Here is a 27,523-nt window from a genome sequence, read left to right as displayed (position 1 = left end):
TTCGAAGGGCAGCCTTCTTATAAATGACTTTGCTTCTCTCCTTTTTGCTGACATTTAAAAAAATGAACATTAGATACAGCTTTCTGAATCCAAATATCTCATCCTTCCTTTGACTCCCCCACTGCATAATAGCTTAGTTGTACAGTACATAGAGTTGACTTCTGAATCTATGAGAAAGCCATAGATCTTTAGAGGTAAAAGGGCCTTAAGGAGATCATAGTTTTTTTCTGAGCCAAGTTTTATAAAACAGAAATGAGGCATGATGGTTCATGCTTGTAATCTTGCACTGAGAAGGCAGAGGCAGGTGGATCTATGTGAGTTTGAGGCCAGCCTGGTCTACATAGGGGGAGTATGTGTCAAATAAACAAACAAAAGCTAAAGAGATGACTTAGCGGGTAAAATAATTTGCCACACAAACTTTCTGACCTGAGTTAGATTTCTAGAATGCCTGGTGGAAGAGAAAACCAACTCTCCAAAGTCTTCCTCTGACTCCCACATGTGTGCTGGAGCGTGTACACACCTGTACTCTCTCGTACACATACATGCATCAAACATACCACACATGCATGCACGTACTTACCCACACACCACACACACACACTAATAATGATAAGTAAAAATAAGTAAAAACAAAAACAAACAGAAAAAAGCCAACCAACCAACCAACCAACCAACCAACCAACCAACCAACCAAGAAACAGACATGAGAGGTCTCCATTCACACGCAAATAACTCATTTTCAAGGTCTCATGCTTGAAACTCATTAAACATGATTCAATGACAAATCACAACTGTAGAATCCAAAATAGTTTGCAGAAAATATCACGTGTCCCTGTCACCTGCTCTTGATGAACTTGTGACTCACTTCTTTGTAGTCCCCCTCATTGTGGGCCTAACCTCTGGCCCACCGTGATTATCCTTAGACACTCTTTCTGATAGATTGCAAGTCCTAACAGGGCAGAATCCCTGGACTTTGGTTCATTGTTCTCCTGCCAGTTCCCAGAACAATGCCTTGTACACAGTAGCTCCTTACGACACATGTTGGTTTACATAGTGCCTTTGATAGCACTCTCAGTTTTGGTCTTCTGTCTATGATTCTTGGCACCAAAACAGATGGTCCTCTACTGTGATGTCAGACAGTCCTCTTCTGAGTCCTCCTTAGCTGCTTCTGTCATCAGCTCTTCTCTCCTGTTGGGCTCTACCAAGTGGTTTTATCACTCCATTGCAGCTCTCACCTCCAACCTCCTTAGCCACTGGACTCTGACAAATAGGACTCTCCCTTGAAGGCATTTGATCCCCATTTATGGTGTCTCCATCTGTCTGGACATCTAAGTCTAGTGCCAAATCTCAGCCATCCACTCAAGGCCAGTCACCTTGGAAAGAACTGCTCTCCTTGTTTCAGAATTGGACATTTCCTCACACAGTGGTCCATTCTACTTCATGCCATTGCTTGCATGCTAGTACCCAGAACATAAGAGACACTGCCTGGGCAGGAAAGCTCATTCCTTTGCTGTCTTCTGGTAAGTGACTCATAAAAGAGGGAAGAGCAGAGCACATTTCTGTAGAGAGCTCTGTTCCAGGCTTTTTGATGAAATAGAATATATACAAGTACTGGGAATTTGTGAAAACCTAGGCCAATCCATGAGTTTTGTTAAGTTGTGCAGAATTTCCGTGGCATTTCTGGTCTTGGCACGTCACTTTGGAATATCTGGTTATCCACTGCTACTGCGGGTTGCTCACAGAGACTAGGAGAAGTTCCTTGCATGTTGGAGCTTGTGGCATTGAACTTAAGCCCTGGATACTATTTCATGCCACCTATGTAACTCTAGCAAGCATTTGCTGTATTTTCAATCTCAGATTTTTCCATTTTAATTCTACTTTCTTATTTTTAGACAAGAGATCTCATGTATCACAGACTGGCTATGCAGACCTCCGACTGTAGACCCCCTTCACCTCCTAGATGCTGGGGTTACAGGTCTGCATCACCATATCCAGCTTGATTATTCTTTTTTTGTGAAGTAAAGTTGAGAATGAAATATAGGACCTCATGTATGATAGGCATATAACTCCATCACTGAACTAATCCCCAGTGCCTTTTCATCTTTAAAAGTGAATTGTAGTCTTGAGCAGCTTCCTTGGGTGGATGTAAGAATCACACATGATAACGCATGTAAGATGTTTTGGAAAACACTAAGTGTTTTGGAGATCAGGGAGAAATCAAACATCAGCTGTTTATAGAACCCTGTCTCCCTTCTTCATGGACTTTGTATTCTACATACCATCTGTGTGACTATCTACTTATTTATAGTTACACAAATCACTTTAAAAAAACTTGTTTCTTGAAAAATAACTTTACCCATGAAGTGTATTTAAAATAGAAAGCAACCATAAGACATAGCAAATGGGAGCTGGAGGCCCAGAAATGAAGAGCCCTGGATACTCTTCTAGAAGGACTAGGGTTTTGTTCCTAGAACCCACATGGTGGCTCACAACCATCTGTAACTCCAGTGCCAGGGAACCCAACTCTCTTTTCTGGTTTCTGTGGGTACCAATCGTGCAATGATATTCAGATACACAGATAGACAAAACACTCATATACATTATAATTAAAAAAGAGATACATCTTTAAGAAATACAGCAAATAGTGAGACTACTTCATTAAATTTTAATTATATGAAATTACCTTCTGAACACTTTGGGTCTGTGCACTGTGACTTTAACATGAATCTGGGTGTCTGAGAAGTCAGATATTTTAGTACTGAAGGGAGATTTTTCTCCCTGATAGAATCAGAAGGATTTGAGATCTGAAAAGGGAAGTATATTCTGGCCAGTGTTCATGTCTGTGTATTGACTAAATTCAACCCATGGTCAAATTCTTGACCCTAGTCTTCGGAACACTGGGAAACACACACACACACACACACACACACACACACACACACACACACGGAAAGAAAGGTCTTCCTTTCCATCACCTCTATCAATGATTGAGTCTACAACTGAAGCAATCTTTTTCATCCTCCCCTGAGCCTGAGTTTACCCTCTTGTAAAACACGTTCTTATAAAGATAAGGGAAACTATGACCTGGTGCAATACGCGACCCATTGCCTATGAGACACGAGAGAAGTCAATATACTTTATGCAAAAACAAGGGTTCTAGGTTACCCTTTTACGGGGAGGGGAGGGCAGCTTGAGGAGCCTGGGCTTGAGGAATAGGAGATGGCTGATATTAAACTAAAAGATGGTTTAGGAATATTTATTTATCAGTAAAGACAAGAGGGCTGTTGCCTAGGCTATAGGAGTCCTGAAGTACAAGGGATAGAAAAAAAAAAGAGGATAATGAAAGTAATTAATTGTAGCATTTAAGGTTTTTTGGTATGTGTGTGTGTGTGAGAGAGAGAGAGAGAGAGAGAGAGAGAGAGACATACATACACACACAGACACAGACATACACACACACACACACACACACACACACAGAGGAAGAGAGAGGGAAAGAGAGAGAGCGAGAACACAGAAAGGACAGATACCCTGGAGTGTCATTGTGTCATTTCTCAAGTACTGTCCACTATATTTTTGAGATGAATCTCTCACTTGCCTCCAACTTTCCAAGTAGGCCAGGCTAGCTGGCTAGCAAGCTTCAGAGATCCCTCAACTCTTCATCCCCAGTACTCAGATTATAAGAGCATGCTAACATGCCTGGTCTTTTAAAAACGCATGGGTCTGAGGATTGAACTCAGGCCCTCATGCTTGCCCATCACCACATGAAATGTCTCCCCACCCTCCTACTTTTTAAGGTAATGTTTTAAAGACACCAACTAACAGAGAAAATTCACCCAGAAAGAAATCTTTAATAGAGTTATCCACGCCTTCAAAATACTATTCACCATGGTCGGTGTGGTATTGAAGGCTTGGCTATCATTATAAAGCACTAAGCCGTACTGATACTAAGCATTTTTTCTTTTTTTTTAAAAAAAGGGTGGAATGCCAACTCAAGAGTCTTCACGATAAGAAGAAATACTATGGTCCAGAGCCTTCTCAGCTTCTCCTGCACTTCAAAGGGTTCCCAGTTGGCAGTGATTTCACTGTTTCCCTACACTTGGTCAAGGTGGTTACAGAAAGACAAACCTCCACAAATCCTCACAGATGGAACTTTTCCACTGGCCTATTTTGGTATAAATATTCATCAAGGGCTAAAAAATTAAACTAGATATGGGTCTGAGTTAGAAGCGGTTTGGCCTCGATTTCGGCCAGCTTCAGTCATCCTTCAGGAGGGCCAGATCTTCTGAGATCTGGCAGCTGTTGTTTGGAGACCAGGGCCAACTGTCTCCCCAGCCTGTGGAACTCCCTGGAGTTTGTTCTCGGGGGACCTTTGGCTGGAAAGGGAAGGCTCCTGGACTCATAGGAAGGCCCAAGTTGGTCTATGGAAGCTGGAAATATATCAAGGCGTGGCTCATCTGCATCCTGCTGCTGTTGCTTTTGTAGATAATTTGGAGAGAAGATAATCAGACTTCTGACACATTTGTCAAAAAAAAAAATCCGAGTCTGTTTTGGGGTGTCTCTCACTCCAATTTCCTTACAGTCATAAGATGTCTTTTAGGTACCACCAAGGACAGACCTCAAGACGTCTCTCTCCCTCTACTCTGGCACTCCATTCCTCCTTTGCTGGCTCTGGTTTTGGCTTATCAATGTAAAGGTCTGAGAGTCAGCAGCACAGCACACATGGGGCCCCACTGAGGGAGATGTTTTTTTTTTTTTTCTCTGTTTACCACATCTGTATCATACCCTCCACTCTCACATTCTATTTTCCTCTTTTATCCTCACAGGAATGACTGTGTACGTCAGGAGAGAGGTCAAAGTGGCTGTTCTCTTCCTCTGTGCATCTTGTTTTCTCTTACATCCTGCTTGCTTTACTCTCTGTTCCATCCACCATCCTGCTGAGACTTCCTGTGTGCCGCACTAAGAGGGAGCACACAGGAGAGCCAGGCCCCATGGAAGATTTCGGCACAAATAGGATATTGTGGCACAGGAATTAAGGCAAGCAAGGTAACAGTTGCAGATGTCCCTGGAACATTCTGAAGGTGACACATGTGCTCAGGAGGAAAGCTGATGGGTTTTAGGAGTTCAGAAGAGAGAGGGCCTGGTCTAAATTTCTGGCCTCATGGAAGATAAGGCCCGCTTGGCAAGTGTGTGTGTGAGTGTGTGTGTGTGTGTGTGTGTGTGTGTGTGTGTGCAAGAAAGTTTGGGGAACCAGTGGCAGATCATTCAGGAGAGGCTGGATGTTGTCAGGTATGTGACTGAAGAAGGACCATCCCAGAAATATAATTCCAGGCTCATGGAAGGGAGATCCAAAAGCTCCAGCAGTAGTCTCCTGAGACAAACTTCTTCCTTAACGTGGCATCCATCAGGCTGCTGCAAGAACTCAGCCCTTAGCTCCACTGCCCCTTGACTGTCTTTTTAAATACTATCCCTTAAAACTTTCAGCTTTGTGCAGGCATGGTGTTGCCTGAGTGCTTGATGCATGTACATGTGTGTTTATGTATGTCAGCCATGGTGTACATGTGGATGTCAGAGGAGAAAGCCTTGGGTACTGGTCTTTGCCTTTCACCTTCTTTGAGACACAGTCCCTTGCTGTTCATTGCTGTTTATGCCAGACTAGCTGGGCTGTGAGCTCCTAGTCCTCCTGGATCTAACTCCCATCTTCTTCCAGAAGGGTCACAGTGATTGCAGATGGATGTGCTACTGTGTCTGGCTTCAGAGTTTAAAAATATTCAAAAATCTCAAGTATTCGCCTGATTACTTTATATGTGTACTCCATAAGCCCACTACCTAGATAAAATCCAAAAACCTACATTCCAGAAAGTTCCCAAGTGCCCCCTTCTTGGCAATAACCACCTCCCAGGAAGAGGTTATTATCTTAGAAAGGTGGTTATTACCTGTCTTCTATCCCTGTAGGCTTCATTTTCTCCCTGTTTGGAACACTATACGAGAGAAATTCTATGGTATTATAATATTTTATTCCTTTTGTTCAACGTGTTTAAGATTATCCAGGTGGCTGCATATGTTGGATTAAAAAAAAAAAAACTACATAGTTTCTGTTATCTAAATATACATTCTCATGTTGATGGGGATTTGAGTTGTTTTTAGTCAAGGTCTGCTGTAGATAAAAATCATTCCAGACACTCTTGTCTGGTTGTTTCTGTTGGGTACCCGTGATCCTTTCTCTAGGACATATACCTAAGAGTGAAACGGCTACAGTGTAGAGAGATATTAAACCCAATGAGAAGCTGCCAGAAGCTTCTTGTTCTAGAAGTATCACCTTATCTTCTCCCTGGTATCATCATGTGACTTCTAGTTTCTCCATTTCTTTCCCAGACTTGGTAATGCATGCCTTAGTTTCAACATTCCACTGAGTATCTAACGCAATCTCATTATGCTTTTAATATGTATTTCTTGGAGAAACAATGGTGTCAAACTCCCTTGCCTGCTCATACAAGCTATTTGGGCCTCTCATTTTGTGGTGCACCTGGTCCAGCCTTCATTTTTAGGAGCTGGAGAGGTGGCTTAGTGATTAAGAGTGCTTGTTATTCTAGCAGAGGACTCAGGTTCAGTTCTCAGCACCCACATGGCAGCTCCCAACTACTTGGAACTCTAGCTCCACAGGATATGATGCCTTCTTCTGGTCTCTGCAAGCAGCTGCATGCAAATGGTACAATACTGATATGCAGGTACCCACACACATGCTTAAATAAAATTATTTCTTTTCTTGGACACTTAGAATCAGTTTGTGGAAGTTATCAATATATTCTGGATACAACTCTTTACCAAAGACATCCATGTGCATAACACTTGAAACATTTTCTCTTTATGGACAGCCTTTAACCTTTGGTAGTATCTTTTAGTGAAAGCTAGGTAATCGTGATGAACAGCTCTCAATTTACTTATCACATGCTCCCTTTAGATGAGATATCACAGAGGTACAATTTTGATCATGGTGTCACTGTTCTATTCTTTCATATGGCAATAAACTATGACCAGTCTACAATTAAGAAATATCTTGGCCAGGGGCCTGGGAGATGGGATGGTATTTACTGTGTAAGCATGAAGGTTTGATTCCCAGCACACAGATATAAGAGCTGGGCTTGGTGGTGCATGCTTCTCAGCACTGGGGCAGTGGAGACAGGTGAATCCCTGTGGATTGCTGCCCTACATGTGCATGCATATGTACACACACACACACACACACACACACACACACAGAGAGAGAGAGAGAGAGAGACTTGAACACACAGATATACCCCCCAAAAACCTCTCTGCTATTGCTATTACTTTACTTTAACAATATTTCTTCTTTCCTTCCTTTGTCTTCTCAGGTTTTATGTACACAGCTTCCCCACATTTTTTTTAACTGGAAACAACAGTGCTGAGTTTTCTTAAGTATTACCCAAGAGTGTAGGAGGATTTCTCTTAGTAATCCACTGGCACTTATTGCCCTTTGTCTAGCTTTTCCATCTTAAATGTACTTTTCCAAGAACAGGATTGTTGGTGGCACATCAGCACATGAGAATAGATGGAGAGAATAGCCTTCCACACAGAGAAAAGACACAACTCACAAAAATGGTCTCTGGACCAAACTTGAAGTCTTTGGCCCATCTCCTTCAGCTTAAGACTTACACTAGGTCTCCCAGAACTGAAAAGTGACCCTGGAAATGGAAGCTCCAGCTTTCAACCTGACCACTTCTTGGCAAAATAACGTGAAATTGAATTTTGGGAAACAACTGGCCATTCAGTCTTGAGCTGACCACAGAAGCAGAGAGAACTGCTGGGAAAATCTGCAGAGACAGGGATTCTTGCTCAAGAGAAGGGAGAACTTTTTAAGGATTAGAGAAGTTTAAAAACAACAACAACAACAACAAACCGCAGATCTATTCATGAGGTAAAACTATTCCCAACGCTTCCCACTTCATCCTTCCCTGAAGGTTCTGGCCATGGAGGTTAGGGAAAATAGCATTTTGTTTTGCTTTTCAGGCAGGGTATCATGTAGCCCAGGAAGACCGCAAACCTGCTAGTTAGTTGAACTTCTGATCTTTCTGCCTCTACCTAACCTGAGCCACCACATCTGGTTTATGTAGTGCTGGGGATGGAACATAGGGCTTTGTGCGTGCAAAGTAAGCACTTTGCTACCTGAGTCACATACCTAAATACTGTGGTACCTGATTTCTCCTTGTCCTCTTTCTTCTTGTCTCAGTGCTGTGGAGAGAACCCTGGGGCTTTTCCATGCTAGACAAATACTCTCCCACTGAGCTACATTCCTGATCTATTAGCACTTCCACAAAGAAGCCTTGGAACCTTGAACAGGTTATTTGGTCTTGCTGGCTCTGTGGCCTTGCCCATTCAACAAGAAAGCTGAAACTCTCTAAGGTCTTTGCTACCCTTCAAATTTTAATTTTAATTGTTTAAATGCAGAGAACGATCGTTATTCAAATGAGAATACAGTGATTTCCCTGGTGATGGAACTAACCCTGAGCCCTAGGAAAGGTGGAGGAGGTGATGAAAAGCCTAATTAACTACAAATCTTATTCTGGGGCTGTGCTCTCCTGGGTTGTTGGGGCCTGCTGGCTGTGTAGGAGGACAGATGAGTTTCTCCATTAAATCTTACCCTTTCTTCAAGTCCTTGCAAATATAGCTATGATGACTGTGTTTTCATTTTCTAAAAAACTTGGCAGCAAATCATGTGAGGGTTTTTCCTAGGTCATGTAATCACACACATCACATGCAACTAACAAAAATCAAGAAGAGTCAACTTAATGACTTTCTTGATATTCAAGCCTTGTAAATTTAATTTTGCTATAACACCTGCTCTGAAATTCTTTAAGAAAGAATACATATTTTCAGATCCAGTCAGAAATCTGAAGAAGGAACTGTGTGAAAGAAATCACTGTGATATAAGATGCTGGGTCTCAAGGACCAAGCCTTTTAGAAGGCCGGTGGTGTATCAAGACCGTTTCTCCATTGTCACTGTGGCCTGCTCTAAATATCCCACCAGCCCAGAGATGGGATATTTATCCCACTGGCATACATTTCTCCACACTATGAGACAGCTGATATTCCTAAGTTGGACAGCAAGTGTGATGGGGAAAATGAACATCAGATATAAAAGGCACAAAGCAGGACTGTGAACTGATCCTCGTCCACCCTCATCTTTCAACACACAGATCAAGTTGCTTCCTTGGTGAGGCTTCCCTGACCTTCCTGAGGAAGTTTAAGTACTTCCTTTTCTGGTCTTCCTTAGCATCACTGTTGTACCTCCAGTCAAGAAACTGCTGGCTAAGTATAAGAATGTACTCCTTTATTTTTTAAGGCTAAATCAAATGTTGGTAAGAGGGTTTCATTGACATATTATTTTGTTGTCTATTTAGAGCTTTACTCTTACAATGCCTTCTAATGGTGATGATAGCTACACTTAACACAATAGTTATATGTAAAGTCCTACCCGAAGGACTCAACAGATTATTGCAGTAAGTATAAGGGCTTTTTAAGTATAAGTCTATTTACTGATGAAGAAACGAGACACCTTTCAAAAATGATTTACTTAAGATAATAGAAAATGAGTAGCAGGACTCAATTTGAGTCTACTTTGTCCACTCCAGCAGTCTTAGATCTCCATCACCATAGATAAATGACTGTATGCTTGTATATACCTGTATGTCTGTGTGAATGCATATAGTATATATGTGTAACACTGCTAAAGCTTTATTTGTGATGGCAAGGGACCTTTTGACTGTATGATTGGAAGGCATTTCAAAATACTGTTTTAAATGCATAAATTAAAATCCCAAAGGAAATCAGCATTACCGAAATGATATAAACACCTAAATTCAAAGCTATATTTTAGTGTTATAAACTAAAAGTTAATAAAAGTTAGTTACCTTTAAAAGGTAGTTACTAATAAATAATGGTGGCTCTCATCACATCTTTTCAGAGCAAGGTTGAATATAAATGACATGTCCAAATTCAACCTAGTTAAATAATTACTGATATCCATGGCATTTAAGGCCTGGGACTTATAAACTTCCAGGGCCTTTGCCTTAATTCCTAATAGAAGGAAGTCCTACCTTTTAATGAGAGATTAGAGATATAAGATGCAATAGTTTTGCTCACTAAGTTGCTTGTAACCCCAGTTGTAGCGACATATTTCTCATAAACACATGCACACATACACACACACACTCTAAAGATTGAGAGATATAGTTCATTGGTAGAAGGCTTGTATAGAAAATTTAGGGCCCCATACATGCTTTGGCCCAGGAAAATGGCACAAACTTGAAATCCCAGAACTTGGAGGAACTTGGAAGGCTGAGGCAGAAAAATCATGAGTCAAGACCAGCCTCAGCCACACAATGAGATCCCTTCTCAACAACAAAAACTGGTAAGTACTCCTGCCTCTATCTACAAGCAAAATTGCCAAAGAATCTCTCTTACACAATTTCCTACCCACTGTCTTTCTCATTAGAGTCAAGTCCTCCTGGGTAGGAATCTGGATGGCGGGTGAAGTGGAGAACATAAAAGTGCCTTGGGAGGTGTGTGGCTGTCCTCCAGAATGAGGACAAAACTGAGATCTTTTCTTCTACCTACTGTAGCCAGCAGATTTCTTGAGCTAGTCACCTTGGTGGTCAGCCTCATGAATCAGTAGCTTGAAATATCACTTAGTCATGTGGTCCAAATAGATGCTGTCTTCTTAAGGCCATGTTTCTTATAGGCCATTACTCAGGCATTGGCCTTTTTCCTGTTATTTTACCCTTTGGTGTCCCTGAAACCAACAAAATAAAAAAATACAACCCAGAGTTCAGTAGTCTCAGAGAATATGAACTTAGCACAGATAGCTGGTCTACCTCCTTATCATCATGAACACTAAAACTAGGTACTGGTGAGACCTGGAAGTTACGTTTTTAACTCTCTTTCTTATGGTTGCTACAAGTCTTGTTTAGAATGAAAAAGTGGGCAAAGAATTGATGCACTCCACTCTACTGTCACAGTGAGACCCACACTGTGGTTTCTCTGAAAGTACACAGTCCTGGGAGATGTGAGGATGGCTAGGGAAAGAGGGTGTGTGTTAGGTGGGAGGTCAAATAATACATAGAATATGGAACACTGGCATTGTTGGGCCTTTCTCTGACCATATGAAGAACGAATTCCACCAGATTCAAGTTTGTATGATAAGAGTCTCAGAGTTTTTGTATTCATTGTATAGTATTACAAGATAGTGGGTGGAACCTAATAAATGTTAAAAAAAAATATTTGCTCAGTAAGAAATGAATAGACTTTACTCCATTTTATAAGCACGGTATCTGAGGGTAAATGCCTCAGACTACAAAGAAGAAGTTGGACAAGGTGGAGGCAGCTGTTGAAAGGTTGGCAATGAAAAATCCAAAATGAACTGCTGCTATCTCCATGATTTTGCATATGACATGACTTGGACATATTTCTGGCTGGATCAAGTTTAGCTACAAAGAGAAGGTCTTGCAACCTGATATCTTAGAAGCCACCACATGTGATGTAGGCACACTGAATTCGCTCTTCCAACATTCCAGTGCTTAATGACCTATGAGATTTTTGCTTTGTGCTGATGAGAGGGAATGCCAATAAGAGCGGGGGGGGGGCATGTTTATTGCTTACTTTACCTCATTAAAGTATCATTTACATGTAGAATTACTGTGAGCCTGCATTCTAAAATGAGGGGTAAGAGGTCCAGCGAGGACGAGTAACTTGGCAAAATTTGTAGACCTGGTAAATAACAGAATTAGATATTGCCTCTAGATCACTCTGCTTGCAATATGTGGATCTTCCCCACTCCACGTGTCCAAGTGTTTGTATAGGTATGTGCACATATAGACATCAGGTGTCTTCTTTAATCACTCCCTATCTTACTTTATGAGACTAGATCTCTCATTGGCACCTAAGAGCTCACCAAGAAGTCTAGGCTGGCTGGTCACTAAGTCCCAGAGATCCTCTTATCTGTGCCTAGGATAGTTCTAAGATTACAAGAAAGCACTACCATTTAAGTCTGCTCAACTCTTTGGCACAATGAGTCTTCGCATTTATCTCCATAGATAATTTTTACACAGGATCAAATGTTTTAAAATAAGAGAGAAAAATGTAATCCATGAACAAATCATGTAAATTTGTAATAGCTGTCTGGACGTGGATCTTCAAAACAAAGAGTGGCCAAATGGGGCCTTTAATCCTCCTCCTCCCTCCCTCCCTTTAGCAATGTTACTTCCTTTTAAAGCATGTCCTTCTGGGAGCTTGGGCTGTCTTTTTTTTTTGTCCTGTTTCACATATTACTGGGCAGACCATGAGTCAAGCTAACCAAACATGTTAAGATGTACATTCCTCAGGGAAGCTAATCCACACACTCAGACTTCCTGGAATCTTTGGGTCTAGGATCTCTAGGATTTATTTTAAGAATCAGGATAATAATGTGATTCCTTGAATGGTTTCTGTACCAGTTTCTTGCCTGGAGGATATCATCAGCTTTCTAGAAAGGCAGAAAGAATATACAATAAAAAGTTTATATTGTATCCCTGGAAATCGCTTTGACTTGATGTGGAAGACAGTATACTCCTGGTGGTCCTCACATAGATATCAGAGGAGGACGGATGCCTGGTGACATTGGGTAAATGCCGAGAAGTTGTCCCTCCAGACTACCAGTGAGTTTAGTGAGTTGAAAGAACCTAATTTATGTGTAAAACTTACAGCAATAGTCCTGCCTTTTCTCCACCAGACTTGTGATTTGGGTACATGAGCTTTGGCTTTGCAATCCAAGAGAGCTGGTTTTGACTTCTTAGCTTGTCATGGTAGGCAAGCCTTTTAAACCTTTAGTCTAAATTTACTCATATGTGAAAAGGACACTGCTGTGTTCACTTGGTGGCTTTGAAGACTAATTGTAATGGTGTCAGAGAACATGTCAGGCATCCTGAGTGTCCTGGAGAAGGGTCTACCCTTCCCCTCTTTTGCTTTTTCCCAAACTTGTCTGTCCTAACAGAGAACAGATAAGTCTGCTGGGAGGGAGGAATCCAAACAGTTGATAACAGTAAGAATGAAAAAAGGCCTTTGCAGAAGAGGAGTGAACAGGGTCATATCTCAAATAAAACAGCAGATTGCAGCCACAAGAGTTGCTGTGAGAATTTTATATAGCTTTGTGATTGTATTGTCACTTCTGGTTTTGTAATGGCCAAGGTCTGGGCTGATAAAGTGGCTCAGCAGATAAAGGCACTCGCCATCCAGCCTGAGTTTGAGCCTCAGGACCTACATAGTTGGAAGAGAGAGGCAACTCCTGAAAGCTGTCCTCTGTCATACGCACAATGCCATAACATGCACGCATGTGTGTGCGAGCACACACACACACACACACACACACACACACACACACACACACTAAATGTAATAAAAGAAGAAAAGCCAAATGTCTGACTCAAGTATCTAAGCTTAGATACCAAATACGTATCAACTATTTAAAAGAATCTTTTTGTCCAGGGACCCCCCACGTCACCTTTAGCTCCTAGGAAAATTCCACAGATGGCATTTTCCAGAGCTCTGAGAAATGTAAGCTGTTGACATACGCGACACCAAAAATGTCCCAAGTGCAGTCAAGGAAGCCCCCTGATCTGGAAGGAATCTCATAGAAGTGGCTTTTGGCCCTACACCTGTCAAGGCAGTGGCAGCTGCTGACCAAATCCTCTTCCTGTTAATATAGTGGAAGAAGAAGAATCTAAAGGAAAGTAGTGATGAGTGACAGTGGTCTGTTCCATTGGGATCTTCCAGAAGGCTGCTAGACAATTTTGTTTTCCTGAGATTGGAGTGTTAGGCCTATTTCGCCACAGTTGCTTGTTTAGGGGGATGGTCTGACATAAAAGAAAGGGCAGCAGGATGGAGGTGGAAGGAAACAGGGTTTTTATTTAACTTCTGCCACTTAGGAAAATGACCTGTGAATAGCCCTTCAGTGAGAAGATGCCTGGAATAATAATGGTCATTTGTTAAGTAGTTAATTAATTGTTTTTGTAGTGCTTGGGATAGCATCCAGGGTCTCAAGTGTGATAGGGATGTGCTCTACCTCTGAGGTATGTTCCAAGCCCATCTCATGCCTATCCTAACTGCAGTGAGTCAACCGCCTGCCAGAGAAATGAATGTTTAAATGGTGTTGGGTAAGTGGTGGAGAGATAAGAGTGCTCCCGGTCTGCTATGAATCATGGCAAATCTCTGCCTTATTATACACAGGCTATTTTGAAGATGTGAGTAGGAAAGATAGGGTGATTCTTCCCCACCCCCAATCCAGTCCCCTGCCTCTTCTGGAACCCAGTTGGCTCACTATCATCTCCTCCCAAAAGTGCCTAGAGCACAGGCCTGAGAGAGACATGCAGGCCCTGGGTGGTCTGGCTCCGTGCTCTGTTGACTTCAGCCTACATTTGTCCTGCCTCAGCACCGCTGCAGTTCATCTGACAGGAAGATCCCTCTCTCACCACTGCGGGTGGCTGATACTGGGCTGCAGGTAACCTGTGACCTCCTGACAGAGCCTGTTCAGACACACCTGCGTGTCAGGATGAATGTCAGCCCTGAGCAGAGTAATGATCCTCCAGAAAGGACTTAGACAGGGCTGGTGAGATAACTCAGTGGGTAAAAGCATTTTCCCTACCAGCCTCACCGCCTGAGTTTGATCCTTTGAGCTTGCAGTGGAAGGGGAGAGCTGACTCCCAAGGGCTGTCCTCTCTCCCCTGCATATATGTGGTGGCACACATGCACGTGCGCACATGCTCTCTCTTCGGGCTCTTTTTGGGAACAAGTTGCTTTCTACGCCTAGGGGCATGCCTCTAATATGTTGGCTGTTAAGGCTTTTAAGTGACAGATTAATATGTTTTTAAGACTGAGGGAGCCAATGACAATTCTTGAGGAGCCCTGTTTATGTTGGACTGGCCTGCCAAAGCCATGTGCCAAAAATTTTGTGCACAGCAGGAATTAGAGGTGAAAACAGGAAGGGCTTTGGACACAGCAGAGGATGAATCTGTAGCACAGGATAGCCACCAAGGATGTAATGTGGAGACATGTGGAGAAAGACACCTAGTTGAATCCGGTCATACACGTGGATAACCCATCATTTAGTGCTACTTGAATGTGTATTGAGGAGGAAAATTAAAAAAAAAAAAAACCCACAGAGTCCTTTGGAGGCAGGACATGGACAGTGGCTCATGTAGCAGAGTGACCGACCGTGCCTTAATCTCCTTGTCCATATGAAATCCCTCGAAGGAGACACTGGCCATCAGGGGATCTTTCAGAGCCTAATAGCCTTCTGGACATATTTTCAGCAACCTCTGGTCCTGACTCCTCTGAGCCTCAGTTTCCCCACCTGAAAAGTGAGAAAGTGAGAAAGAGTTCCCCCAGGTTCCTGACTCTATATCCCTGGGGGATGAGTTCCTCACTGACTGGCGATCTGAGTTCGGCAGGAGACACTTGATTCTACAAAAGCACACTTTCTATGTGTTGGGTGAGAATGAAAGCAAGATCATTGCTCTTTGCCTCGGGTTTTCAGGAAGTGCAGGCCCAGCTGTCTTAGGCGTAGTTGAATGGAAATTGGTAACTATTTACTTGGGACAACAAAATTAAAGCATGCACTTCTTTATCACATACCATCAAAATGTACATCACCATCAAACATCCTAACGGCTGATTTTGTGTGCCTCTCTGTATGTGTGTTTGCCTGTGTGTGTGTGGTATGTTATGTGTACATGTGTGTGTGCGGTATATATGTTCACATTGTGCAGTTGTGTATGTGTGTGTATCTGTGTGTATACAAGTGCCTGTGAGGGCCTAAGGCCAACCTCAGATTTTTTTTTCCTTGGGGCCATCCACTTTGTGCTTTTGATATAGGGTCTCTCATTGGATCCTGGAAGTTGTCAAGTAGGCTAGACTGGATGGCCAATAGCTCCCGCGATCTTCCCGTCTCTTCCTCCTCAGTGCTGAGATTACACATATGTGTCATGGCTCTTTTTGTGGGTGTTACAGGCTGAACCCAAGTCCTTATGATTGTGTGGCAGTTTACCAAACAATATTCCCAGCCCTACTAAGTGCTGATTTGCACCCAGTGCTTGTATGCTTTGCTTTTAACATACATCATCTTACTAATTATCACAGCCACTGTGAGAAGTCAACGCCACTATTGCCTCTTCAGTGTTAAGAAACTGCCAGGACAGCAACACAGAAGTTAATTACCTTGTCCTAGTGCCTAGCTAGTAAGTGGTGGAGTTGGGACTTGAACTCATCTGATGCCAAAGCCGGTGGCAGTAAACAGAATTTTTAATAAGCATCAGAAGAACAAATTTATTCTAGTGATTGGTTCCACCTAGAAACAGGCATTTGGTTTTCTTTGTTGCCAAGGAATGTTGGCAATTTCACCATGCTCAGGGACCTGCCTGTCCTGGGGAATATCTTCTTTCCCAAAAGAAAAGCAAATGAGGGCTCAAGAGCAGCCTGTGGCTTGGGACTGTTCTCCAGCCTCTGCCCCTATGGAGAAGAACATGCATCCCTCAGGGAGGGAGACCAGCAGCCTATATGCGCTCAGTCACATCATTTCCTAGTCCACTCCAGTTTGGGATTTTATATTTTCTCTTGAAGACCTTTTTATGACTTCCCAGCTGCTGGGGATTCCCACCCCTCCCAACCCGTGGGGGACAGGGAAATGGGGACACTGTGCAATCTATGTTAAGCCCTTTCACATTTTGTAAATAGGGCCTTTGCAGCTTCAGGAGTCTAAAATTGGTTCAGAATGTCTAAATGTGATTACATGCCCTGAAGCCAAATGTTATACCCCCCGACAGTTGCAGATTTATAAAGTAAATATGCAATAAACTCTTTTCAGCATGCTTTTGACAAGACACAGTATTTAATTGCTGCTGTACCATTTGGCAAGGCCCTCTTAGGTTTCCTCCCCTTCCCTCCACTTTTTATGTTGAAGACATTGGCTAATCCACCTCGTGGTGATCTTCCCCAGTGGTTGAAATTCCAAGAGGTAAAAAATACCCACCCTTTCATCTCTACCCACTTCATTCTTTCTCTAAGCCTGTAATTGGATCTAAATGGAAAATAAAACCTTCACAGGCCAAGGAAGTTGGCAGTAGCCAGTGACATGAAGAGGAACATGTTCCATCTCTAATCCAGAGAATCACACCGTCCTATGCAAGGGACAATAAAAACAAGGGACGCTTTCTCTAAGTGTGGCTCAGGCTCTTGATGCGGGGGAGGGATCTTTATAGACTTCGTCTCACATTCTGAGATGTCAACCAGCTTATAGCAACATACTCCCGAATCATTTGACCTCTCTGAGGAGAGTGAAAGACTGTCACCATCCCTGAGTTCTGGCATATTGACTGCAGTTGGGGCAGCAGTGCAAACACAGCATGTCACAGTGCTACAGGCGGAAAAGTAATCCCACAAGCACCCTAAATAATGGTCACCGTGGGCTTAGCTGTCAGTCTCCTCTTTAGTCGTCAATTTTTGAGTCTCACTGTGCACGTGTGATGAAGACGCTAGACTGGAACAGAGATGAGCAAGGATGAGGTTTGCCCTCCAACACTTGGGGGGAAATGTATACAGCACTGAGAGTAAAGCCTCTGCGTAGTTAGAAACCAGCAGGCATTTCCCCTCCTCAGGGCTCAGTATTCTGTGAACTCTGGAGGAGATGACACTTGATTCTGCAAATAGTCTGGTGAATGCATCAGGGAGATGCCCGGATTAAGTCTGATTTGATGCCATGTGCAGAAGGATTCACAAGGCTTAGGAGTGGGAGGGCAGGAGGTCTGGGGCTTCCTCTGTCATCCCTCCCTCCTTCCTGTCCTCTCCTCCCATCTCTTTCTTTCTTTTGTCTTTCTACCTCCCACAGAATGTCAGCAAAGGAGAACTTTGCCCTGCAAGATTAAATACTCTGAAAGCAGAGCTTAATAATTACTATTTGGGGGATATTAACCTACACTGTCAATATTGCTACGAAAACTATTGGGGATGTCTCTTCTCCCTACATATTGATAGGGAAAGTGCTGCTAGGGATGTGACTTCATCGCTGTTGTACAGCTAAAATGTGCCAGACCAAGGGCCAGGGTATGAACACCTCTGGCCCCTGTGATCCTGTACCTCCCATTTCTCCATCTGGGAAACCTAAGTTTGTCACCACTGCTTCCCTGTTCCCCACGTTTTCTCATAGTCCAGCCTGCTGCCTTCAGGGTGCCTCAGGTAAGCAGGCAGCCAGTTGGGAGCCGCCGTAGGCACAGCTGCTGGCCCCTGCTGCAGCAATTTACCCGTGACCTTCTGGGCTCTGGGCCAGCCCTTCTTGAAAGGGAAATGTGCAGACCCTGGGGACAGAAATTCGTTCCCCTGAGCTAGAATGGCTGCCACCCCCAACAGCACTCCCCCCCCCAAAAAAAAAAAACTATTCTGTGTGCTGGGGAAACCACCCAACTCTGGGAGGGTAGCAAAGAGGAAGGGTTTGTATCACAGGGTCCCAACCTTCACTAAAGGAACCTCAAGGAGGCAGGGCAGTGGAGAGGACATGGAGGGGAAAGCCAGAACACAAACAAGTGCCTACTCTCCCCCCCCTAAATGTTTACTTTAATTCACCTTCAGTCGGTATCAATAAAGAACTAAGACTCGGTGCAAATACTTTTCTTCACAATGACTTAAGAGGTGTATTTGGGGGATGAGCCTGTCAGCCCAAATAAGTATTGCCACCATTCTGTTTTCGGTGAGTTCTGTGGAGTTGCTGCATCTCCTTAAGGTGTCCCTAGCCACTCAGTATAGAGAGCAGGGGGAACCAGAGGATTCAGGAATAGAAGGATCTCCGCTCACCTTTTGCATTCCCGGGTTGAGGGCCTTAGCCACCTTTGCCATTCTGGGGACGTGGAAACAGCGCCTGTTTTCTTAGGCAGGGGCGTGAGTTAGCGCAGTGGTGAAGGCTCAGCTGAAGGGAGAAGTTCAGGTTCGCGCGTCCAGCGGGCAGCTCTGGGCTCAGCACGGAGCCGCCGTCCGCTTTAATTGGAGAGCGGGACTCCCTCTAAAACATCGCCAGCCAATGCGCGAGGGCGCCCAGTCGGGGCCAGCCAATCGGAACAAGAGGCTGCGCCCCTCCCTTAGGGTGGCTTCTGCAGGGAGACTAAGAACTTGGCTAAACTGTACCCTGACGTCAGCGCAGCCAGCCGCCCTGCCACCTAGGGCTCTCACATCTGTCCCCTAGGCGGCAGGAATCTCTCCCCACCGCCCTTCTCCTTTAAATGGGAGGGAGCGGAGGGAGGGACAGAGGAGACCCAGGCAGATCCATTCAGGTCAAAAGAGAGAGAGAGAGCAAGAGGAGAGCCAAGGTATTTTTAGAGAACTGGCTCCAAAAATAAATGCTGAGTAGTACTCTCTCTGCCCACCCTCTTCCCCCCTGTCCCAGGGGTGCAAGCGGCAGGTGGTCTGCCAAAGCCTCGATTGACCCTAAGCTGGATAAAGTCTCTAGAAACCAGAGAGAGAAAAGAGACTGTAGTAAATTATAATTTCTTAAAAACAGCAAAAAAGTTTAAAATACTTCATAACTTGTTTGCACGTCCCTTCTCGGGGGAAGAAGAGAACACAATCTTTTTATTTTACATTTGTGTGTGCGCGAAAGCGTGCGTGCATGTTTGTGTGCGTGCGGGAGTGCGTGCCTGTGTGTGTTTGTGTTTGTCAGAGCATTGTGTGAAGGTCAGAGAACTTGTGGAAGTCAGTTCTCTCCTTTCACCTTGCGGGATCACAGCCTCGAACTCAGGACATCAGGCTTGGCGGCAAACACCTTTGCCCAGGGAACCATTTGCATATTATAACTTCGGAATTACTTCGTGCAGTGTTATTATGACCCCGACCAGGAAGACGAGGAAAAATAGTAAGTAGATCAAAGTTGGGCTCTGCAACAAGACTTGATATAACCCGAAAAGGTGAGACCAAAACTGGCCCCAAGGGATGGCGCTCAAGACTGTAAAGGATATACAGTGAAAAGTAGTGATTTTTATGCAATTTAAGTCTTTTCAGGTCCAGAGGAGCAAAAGCCTGTCTGACTTTTCTCATCCTTGAAATGAAGTGTCCATGGAACTTCCAACAAGGGTCCCTGTCATCTGGCCAGGCTTGCTTAGCTCTGCCAGGCAGTTTATTTGCTCCTGAGTCCACAGTGCTCTGTGAGGCAGTTCCCTACACTTGGATTTCCCAGGTTTGTCCCAGGAGAAGACAGCCCAGGCACCCTTTTTATCCAGAACAACCCTGCTTCATCTGCCACCAGGTGAGGTGGTCTTTTTACAGTCCACACTGTCAAGATCTCCTGCCGGAAACCAGGGCTCTCGTGGGCTAAAGTGAAAGTGAGAGACCCAGCACTGATCTTAAAGTAGATCCTTTAGTGTTGACTTACTGGGGACTGGGACAATGGGGCGTGTGTGTGTGTGTGTGTGTGTGTGTGTGTGTAAGTGTATATTCATCAGGAGGCCAGCGGACATAATTGGCCATAGTTTGTAAAGCACTAGCCACCGTTGACAAGGTTGCTCACTGGCCTGGATCTTGCCCCAGAAGGTTAGGCTAGCTGGCTAGTGAGCTCCTAGGATCTACCTGCCTCTGCCTCCTCACTGCCGGGATTATGAGCATGCCACCACACTGGGCTTGTTTTATATAGGTTTGGGGTATTGAACCCTGGTCCTCATGTTTACTAGGTGAGCATTTTACCAACTAAGCATTCCTCCCCTTCTGCTGCCCTAGGTTGGAGGCTGACTTTTCAATCAGGCCAGGTGAGACCAGAAGAGCTGGCACTAGCCTATGCTTTGTCCATTTTGTTCAAACTTCCAAGCTGGGCTGCGTTGAAAAGCTAGAGATCCACAGTGGTCCACAGAAATCTAGCCATGGATGGAAGCTTTACCATGAGCAGCTCTCTCAGAACAACAGTGTTAAAGAGAGACTTCATGCCAGGAGCTTTCATGTCTCAGAACACTGAGAACAGAAGCCAGGACTGTAACAAAGGCAGGCTTTATCTCTGTCACACAGGGCAGAGGCCTCCCCCAGGGAACGTCACTGCCTGCTCCCATCACAGCCACTCTTCTTGCCTCACTTGAGAAAATGTTGTTCAGGGGATCACCTTAACTGCATTAACTTCACACCGTGTAGCTTCAGCTCCAGATTCCCTCTGCTTCTCCTTACCTTTACCTCTGGCTCCATGTACACTGAAGGATGAAGATGTCATGGCACCTACTCAGAATGGAGTGCAGGAGCTGCTGTTCTGGATGCCCCATCCTCTATTTTCCAAAGAACTACTTGCCATGGGCAGACAAGAGGTCCCTGCTGTCCTCTAGGGCCTGTCCCCATCCCAGCTCATGATGCCATTTCCTGTCCTTCAAATCCTTCTGGAGACCCTTGCACTAAAAGAGGTCCTATAGTCATGAACTTGTATGGCTTCCAATTTATTATGGCTCGTGTCTGTTCATTTACATGGTGGGAATGTGGCCACTGTACCTTAGCTTCACCACAGCTTTAAGATACCCCTTCTCCTCCTTCTTCTCTTTCTGTGTCTGGCATATGTGGATACATATATGGGTGTACCAGTGGTCAAACTCATGTGTCATACCTCCCCCACTTCTTTTTTTTTTTTTTGTTAGTCTTTCACTTGGATCTTGCTGATCAGGCTAGGCTGGTGACTAGTGAGCTCCAGAGATCCTCTGTCTTCAGCTCCCTAGGGCTGGGAGGATGAGAATGCGTGCCACCATGCCTGGCTCTTTACGGTGGGTACAGCAAATTGAACTCTGATTCTTTTGCTTGTGTGGTCTTATTGACTGAACTTTCTATTTCTTTAGGGAAGAAAATAGAAATCTTGAAAGAAATATATATGGTTGAAACAGTAGTGATGTCTGATTTTCTCAGGGTACATTGCTTTGAGATGCTGGAAATGTCCATTCATTCATATAGGAGTCTTAGTCATCTGCCTTAACCAAGCCCTGGCCTAGGTGCTAGGTAATTAAAGACAAATTCTTCTTCTTGGAGATTGTTGGTTCAATAACTAACACCAGGCTTTCTACCTGATAAAGCTTTTACTAGATCTTGCTTCCTAGATCTTGGCCTCTCAGAGAAAATGAAAATTCAAGGGATTTCTTTATCAAGGGTTATAGAATTAAAAATTGCCATCCCTGAAATCCAAATTCACAATTCAGTTTGGAGACTGTGGGTTTTCACCGGTCTTAGGTGGTCTTCCCATGACCCTGGTCACTATCACAGAGGAGTGAGTGGTTGTGGGGGAAAGAATGAGTACTTGATTCAAGACAATGCTTCAGATACCCTCACCACCCCTCCCTTATCATCTGGGATTTTTAAAAATGAATCTCACATTCATTTCATCATTCATGAATGAATCAACTAAACACTCAAGCGCTGGACTGGGAACTAGTGTGGGCTCAGTACCAAAGTGAACACACAATAGGGAGGTGCTTTGCTCTCGTAGGTTACTATCCAGTGAATGGTGGTGCGAGTCAGCCAGTGACTAGATATTAATTAAGAAAATTACAGATCTCAAAAGGTGCCTAAAGGAAAGTGAGTGGAGTAGAAAGTCATTGGATATTGTTCCTCTGTGTCATGGGGTCCTGGAAAGCCTGACGGAGGTGGTAGCATGTCAGCTGAGACAGGAAACAGGGGGAAAAATTAGATGTGAATACAGTCGACATGGAGCCCAGAGATGCAAAGCAGAGTCTCCCAGGTAGTCATGGGCTTCATGAGTGAGGAAGGGTCAGCGTAGAAGAAGAGCCGTAGCGGCTGGAAGGAAAAAGAGGAGACCAGGGACGGAAAGTCGGGGGTGGATCTCCCTGAGCCCTTTAAGCCACACCAAGGAATTAAAACTCTTCTCTGAGAGCACCGAGGTGTTGCATATTTCTGCCTTCCTACTGGAATACAAGGCATGCCACATATGACACTTAAAACTTCCCGATGGCCCCATTTACAGCAAGCAAAAAATAAACAGATGAGACATTTACAAGAAATTTCATTTAACGTGATATCAGCAGCGTATTGCCATGTCCAGCTGTGCTTGATATGAACCTCACTGAGATACTTCCTATTCTTTTAAAAAGCCGATTAATTAATTATTAATTAATGTTATGTTTATGGGTGTTGTTTTGCCTGCACAATATGCAGGTCTGTGCACCCTGTGCCTCTTTTGTGCCCTTGGCGGTTTAGAAGAAGGTACCCAATCCCCTGGGATGAGTTATGGACAGTTGTGAGTCTCCATTTGGGTACTAAGTATTGAACCTGGGTCCTTTGGAAGAGCATCCAGAGCTTTTAACTGCTGGACCATCGCTTCAAAACCTTCTGTTGTGTGTGTCTCTCTCTCTCTCTGTGTATGCTGCATCTTTGAAATACCTTATCCTCTCAGTACTGAGATTAGGCATACTGCAAATATTTGGTGGTCTTGTGTGGCTAGGGGCTACCATACTAGACAGATCAGCATTTCACTGCAAACTAAACAAATCCAAATGGGAATGTAGCTGATAACTAACATTCTCTCATCACTACTTGGAGAAATAATGGGGCTGTGAAGACAGTTATTAACTGGTCTCTTGTGATTGGCTGTAGAGCCTGTACTAAAAGGGACAAGTGATTTTCCCTAAGTTGCAAAGGCAGAGAGAAGTAGAAGTAAGATTTGAACCCAGATTTCCTAGCTTCACCCAAGGTTCTTTTATGCATTCCCACTGATCACAAGCTCACAAGAGCTTTCATTATTAGGCTATAGCAGTCATGGCCCAAGATGTCTCCATCTGTGAACATGAATAATGGCTTTTACTTGGTTGTGATTTTTTAAGAACATCCTGTATTCATTAAAAGCACCTAATGCTTAAGGAGTAGAAGATATAAATAATCCACAGATCACATAGTCTATTTTAATTAGCTGTTATAAATATGCATGAGTGACATACTGCAGCTTAATTTGTGTTAATTTCTACTCACATTTGTGCCATATATTTTGTGACTTGTCCACAACTTAAATTTTTTGGTTTCTTTCCTGATTTTTTTTTTTACAGGAACTTTAATTTTAGAATAAAGATCTAATTTTCTCCAGATTTTTGGATAGGCTCCCAGATCCAGAGAGGCTTTGCCTATAGGGCCAAAACATCTGGATTAAAAACCATGATTGTTGGACCCAACCAGTGTTCTTCAGAGTCTTTGACAGGCGTGTGGGGAAGACACAAGGAGAGTCTGCCTGTCTGAAAATTACACTATGCCAGGAGGTAAAGTCTTGAATGTTGAGGCTAATTTTACGAACATCAGTGGGACTGACCACCCCGCACCCTTTGCAACTCAACTTTGCTGTCAGTTACTCGAAGTGACTAGATTTGTCCTTGATGTGCCTTTTGCAATCTGCCTGCAGGGGCCATAGTAACCTTTCCCCATTTAAACAGGTAAAGAGTACAAAGAAAGAGTACAGGATGTATACCTAGAAAATAGCTCTTGGGGGGGGGGGGAGGAGAGAGAGAAAGAAAGAAGGAGGGAGGAAGGGAGAGAGAGAATGCATGCATGCTCACTTAAACTCTACTATGGGTGAAGTAAGAGGTTTGAAGAAGACACCTGAGAATCTCCTTGTCTGTGAAAAAATAAGGATAATGATGGTTGTTGCCCTCTTTTCCCAGATGCATCTACATTTTTCTTGTGCCATCTGCAGTACACAGAATTTTAAAGTGATCCCCATGCTGGTACCTGTAAGCTGCTTCTAAAAAGCACGCAGTGTTGGGAACCATGCCATGACTAGACTGTGTCTCCTGGCAAAGATGAAGGGATCTTGCAGGTATAATTAAGGTCTAGGATAAGCTGCAGAGGGGAGATGTTCCTGTGTACATTCAGCCTGGTATGAGCCTATGAAAAGAGGGCCTATAGGTGACAGAAATAGCTCTTCTTTCTGTCTTGCTGGATCTGAGGAATCAGCCACGGACAGTTCTACATCTGCAAGAGAACATATTCTTCCAAAAGCAGATGAGCTTGGAAGAGGACAGAGCCTGTCTCAGAGGAGGTCTCAGAGGACACCTCATGCCAGGCTGACAGCTGGAACTCACTCTTGTGTGGCCCAGAGCCAGGGACCCAATTAACCAGTTAAGTGTGCCTGAATCCCAAAACTATTGTAATAATGACTTGGACTTACTTATTTTTACCCTTCTTTGTGTGTGTGTGTGTGTGTGTATGCACATGCCTGCTCATGTGTGTGCATGTGTATGTCCCCCTTTGTGTGTCTGTGCACATGCATGCATTTGTGCATGTGTGTACATGTGTATGTTCCCTTGTGTGTCTGTGCACATGCATGCATTTGTGCATGTGTGTACATGTGTGTGCCTGTGTGATGTGTGTGTGCATGTTCTTGTGTGTTGGTGCACAACATGAGGAGGTCAGATGACAGTCTCAGGTTATCAGTCTTCACTTTCCCACATGTTTAAGTCAGGACTTCCTGTTTGCTCCAGTATTAGCCAGACTAGCTACCTTGCAAGCTTCCAAGGAATTTTTGAGTTCTGTCATCCAGCTCACCAGGGGGGAATTAAGATTGTAGATACATCCTACCACATCTGGCTCTTGAGTGGGCTCTAGCTATCTGAATTCAGATCCGCACAGTTGTGTGGGAAGAACTGTATTCACTGAGACATCTTCCAAGCCTCTGAATTTTTTTTTAACTTTATGATGGTATAGAAGTCATGGGCTGGATTTCCATGTTTGAATTTGTATCCTTTTCAAGTCTGTGGTCCATTAGTTTCTGGTGAGGCTGGGCAGGAACCCACAGTTCTCGGTCAACCACACAATCTCAGGAGTGAGTGAGTGCCTGATATTCTGAAGTGGTTGTGTTGCCAAACATCTGCGTAGGATACTCAATGCATTTTAGACTTAAGATATTTTCAGTCTGCGATGTTTGTTGTGGTTGAGATCGTAAACTTGATAGGACCCAGAATCACCTAGAAGACAAGGTTCTGGGCATATCTGTGAGAAGCTGTATAGATTAAGTTAACCAAGATGGGAAGGTCCACACTGAATGAAGAGGATACCATGTCATGGCTGAGCTCCCAGACTGTATACAAAGGAGACAGCTCGCTGAGTGCTGACAGTCATTGCTCTCTGCTTCTTGGCTGAGATACCATGTGAGCAGATGCCTGAAGCTTTTGCCACATTCCTTCCCTGGCATGATGGACAGTATCCCCTCACTCTGTAAAGCAGAACCATCATTTCTTTTCTTACATTGATTTTTTTTTTTGTCAGATATTTGGTTACAGCAATAAGCAGTAACTAACATGGGATCTACCCCATTGGAAGTCGAGGGATATCTGGATGGGAGAAGAACATTAAGGTGCTAGATTCCTGCTCAATTGTTACACTGAAGAGAAGATCCATGCAGGATTATTTCAGAATCATTGGATTGTGTTAAAGCTTTAGTTTTCTGTTACTTCTTAGGACGAACAAGTGTGCTCTGTCCTTTTAAAGGTGACACTTCTCTAAGTTCTTATAACTTCCCGGGCAGAAATTCATTTGAAAAGGGTAGCCTTCCGTTTAATTGATTGATTGGTTAATTTTTTTTTCAGTGTTAGGGATGGAACTTCAGGGACTTGTACCTGTGGGGCAGGTGTCATTCCACTGAGCTGCACCCCAGCCACATGTAAACAGCTAGGGAGATAGTTCAATTCATAAACTTGGTTGAGATGGGGTATTTTGTTTGCAGGCCAGCTGCAAGTGTTTGGGGATTTCCCTTGTCTCTGCTCTCTATCTCACTGGTATGAGAACCTGATTTCAGATTCTGGGCAATGCAAGTTTTTAATCTCAATCCTAGAGAGGCAGAGACAATAGGAGTCCTAGAGCTTGTTCAGCCAGTCTCGCTAACTTTGGAGCTCCAAGGACAGCCAGCCAGCCAACCCCTTAAAAAAAAGTGGAGAATGAAAAAGACACCTGACATTGACCTTTGATCTCCCCACACAGGTGCACAATACCTGTATGAGCACACACAAACACACTTGTACTTGCCAACAATGGGGCTCTGAGGTCCACCCAGTACACTACAATAAGCCACCAGACACACAAATTTACAAATAATGCTTATTATAGAATAGAAAATCTAAAGACCACAAGTCTGAGAGTTACAAGCTGTCATCCTCACTAGTGACATGTCTCTTGACCCATAGATCCATGCTACACGCGCACACACACACACACACACACACACGGATGCACACACACAGACTTAAAGGTGGGGGTCATGGAGGGGGGAAAGCATGGCAGTAGTAGATTTGGCTTTCAACTGTCATAGAGGAGCATGAGGCAGCTTGCATACATCTGTGTGTTTCAAGAAGCAAAAAGAAAAGGGGAATACTGGTACTTAGGTGGCTTCCTCCTTTTCTCTTTGCACAGGATGGTGTCTCCCACATTCAGAGCATCTTTTCCTGCTTCAGTTAATCTTCCCTGAAAATGCCCCCAAAGATCCACCAATGGT

General features: G+C 43.8%; 1 protein-coding gene across 1 annotated transcript in view; it reads right to left on the bottom strand.

The window, feature by feature from the left end:
• Positions 1-19,046, bottom strand: part of Lmcd1 (LIM and cysteine rich domains 1) — a 62,266-nt gene extending 43,220 nt beyond the window's left edge. The window contains exon 1 of the mRNA XM_021636485.2: positions 18,889-19,046. Coding sequence (XP_021492160.1) covers positions 18,889-18,930 — 42 coding nt within the window. The 5' untranslated portion in view covers positions 18,931-19,046. The remainder of the gene's footprint in view (positions 1-18,888) is intronic.
• Positions 19,047-27,523: the final 8,477 nt, after the last annotated feature.

The sequence above is a fragment of the Meriones unguiculatus genome, chromosome 5 (assembly GCF_030254825.1).
Source record: "Meriones unguiculatus strain TT.TT164.6M chromosome 5, Bangor_MerUng_6.1, whole genome shotgun sequence".
In the NCBI taxonomy this organism is placed as follows: domain Eukaryota; kingdom Metazoa; phylum Chordata; class Mammalia; order Rodentia; family Muridae; genus Meriones; species Meriones unguiculatus.
The sequence above is the reverse complement of the archived record's forward strand: the minus strand, read 5'-3'. Positions and strand labels throughout refer to the sequence as shown.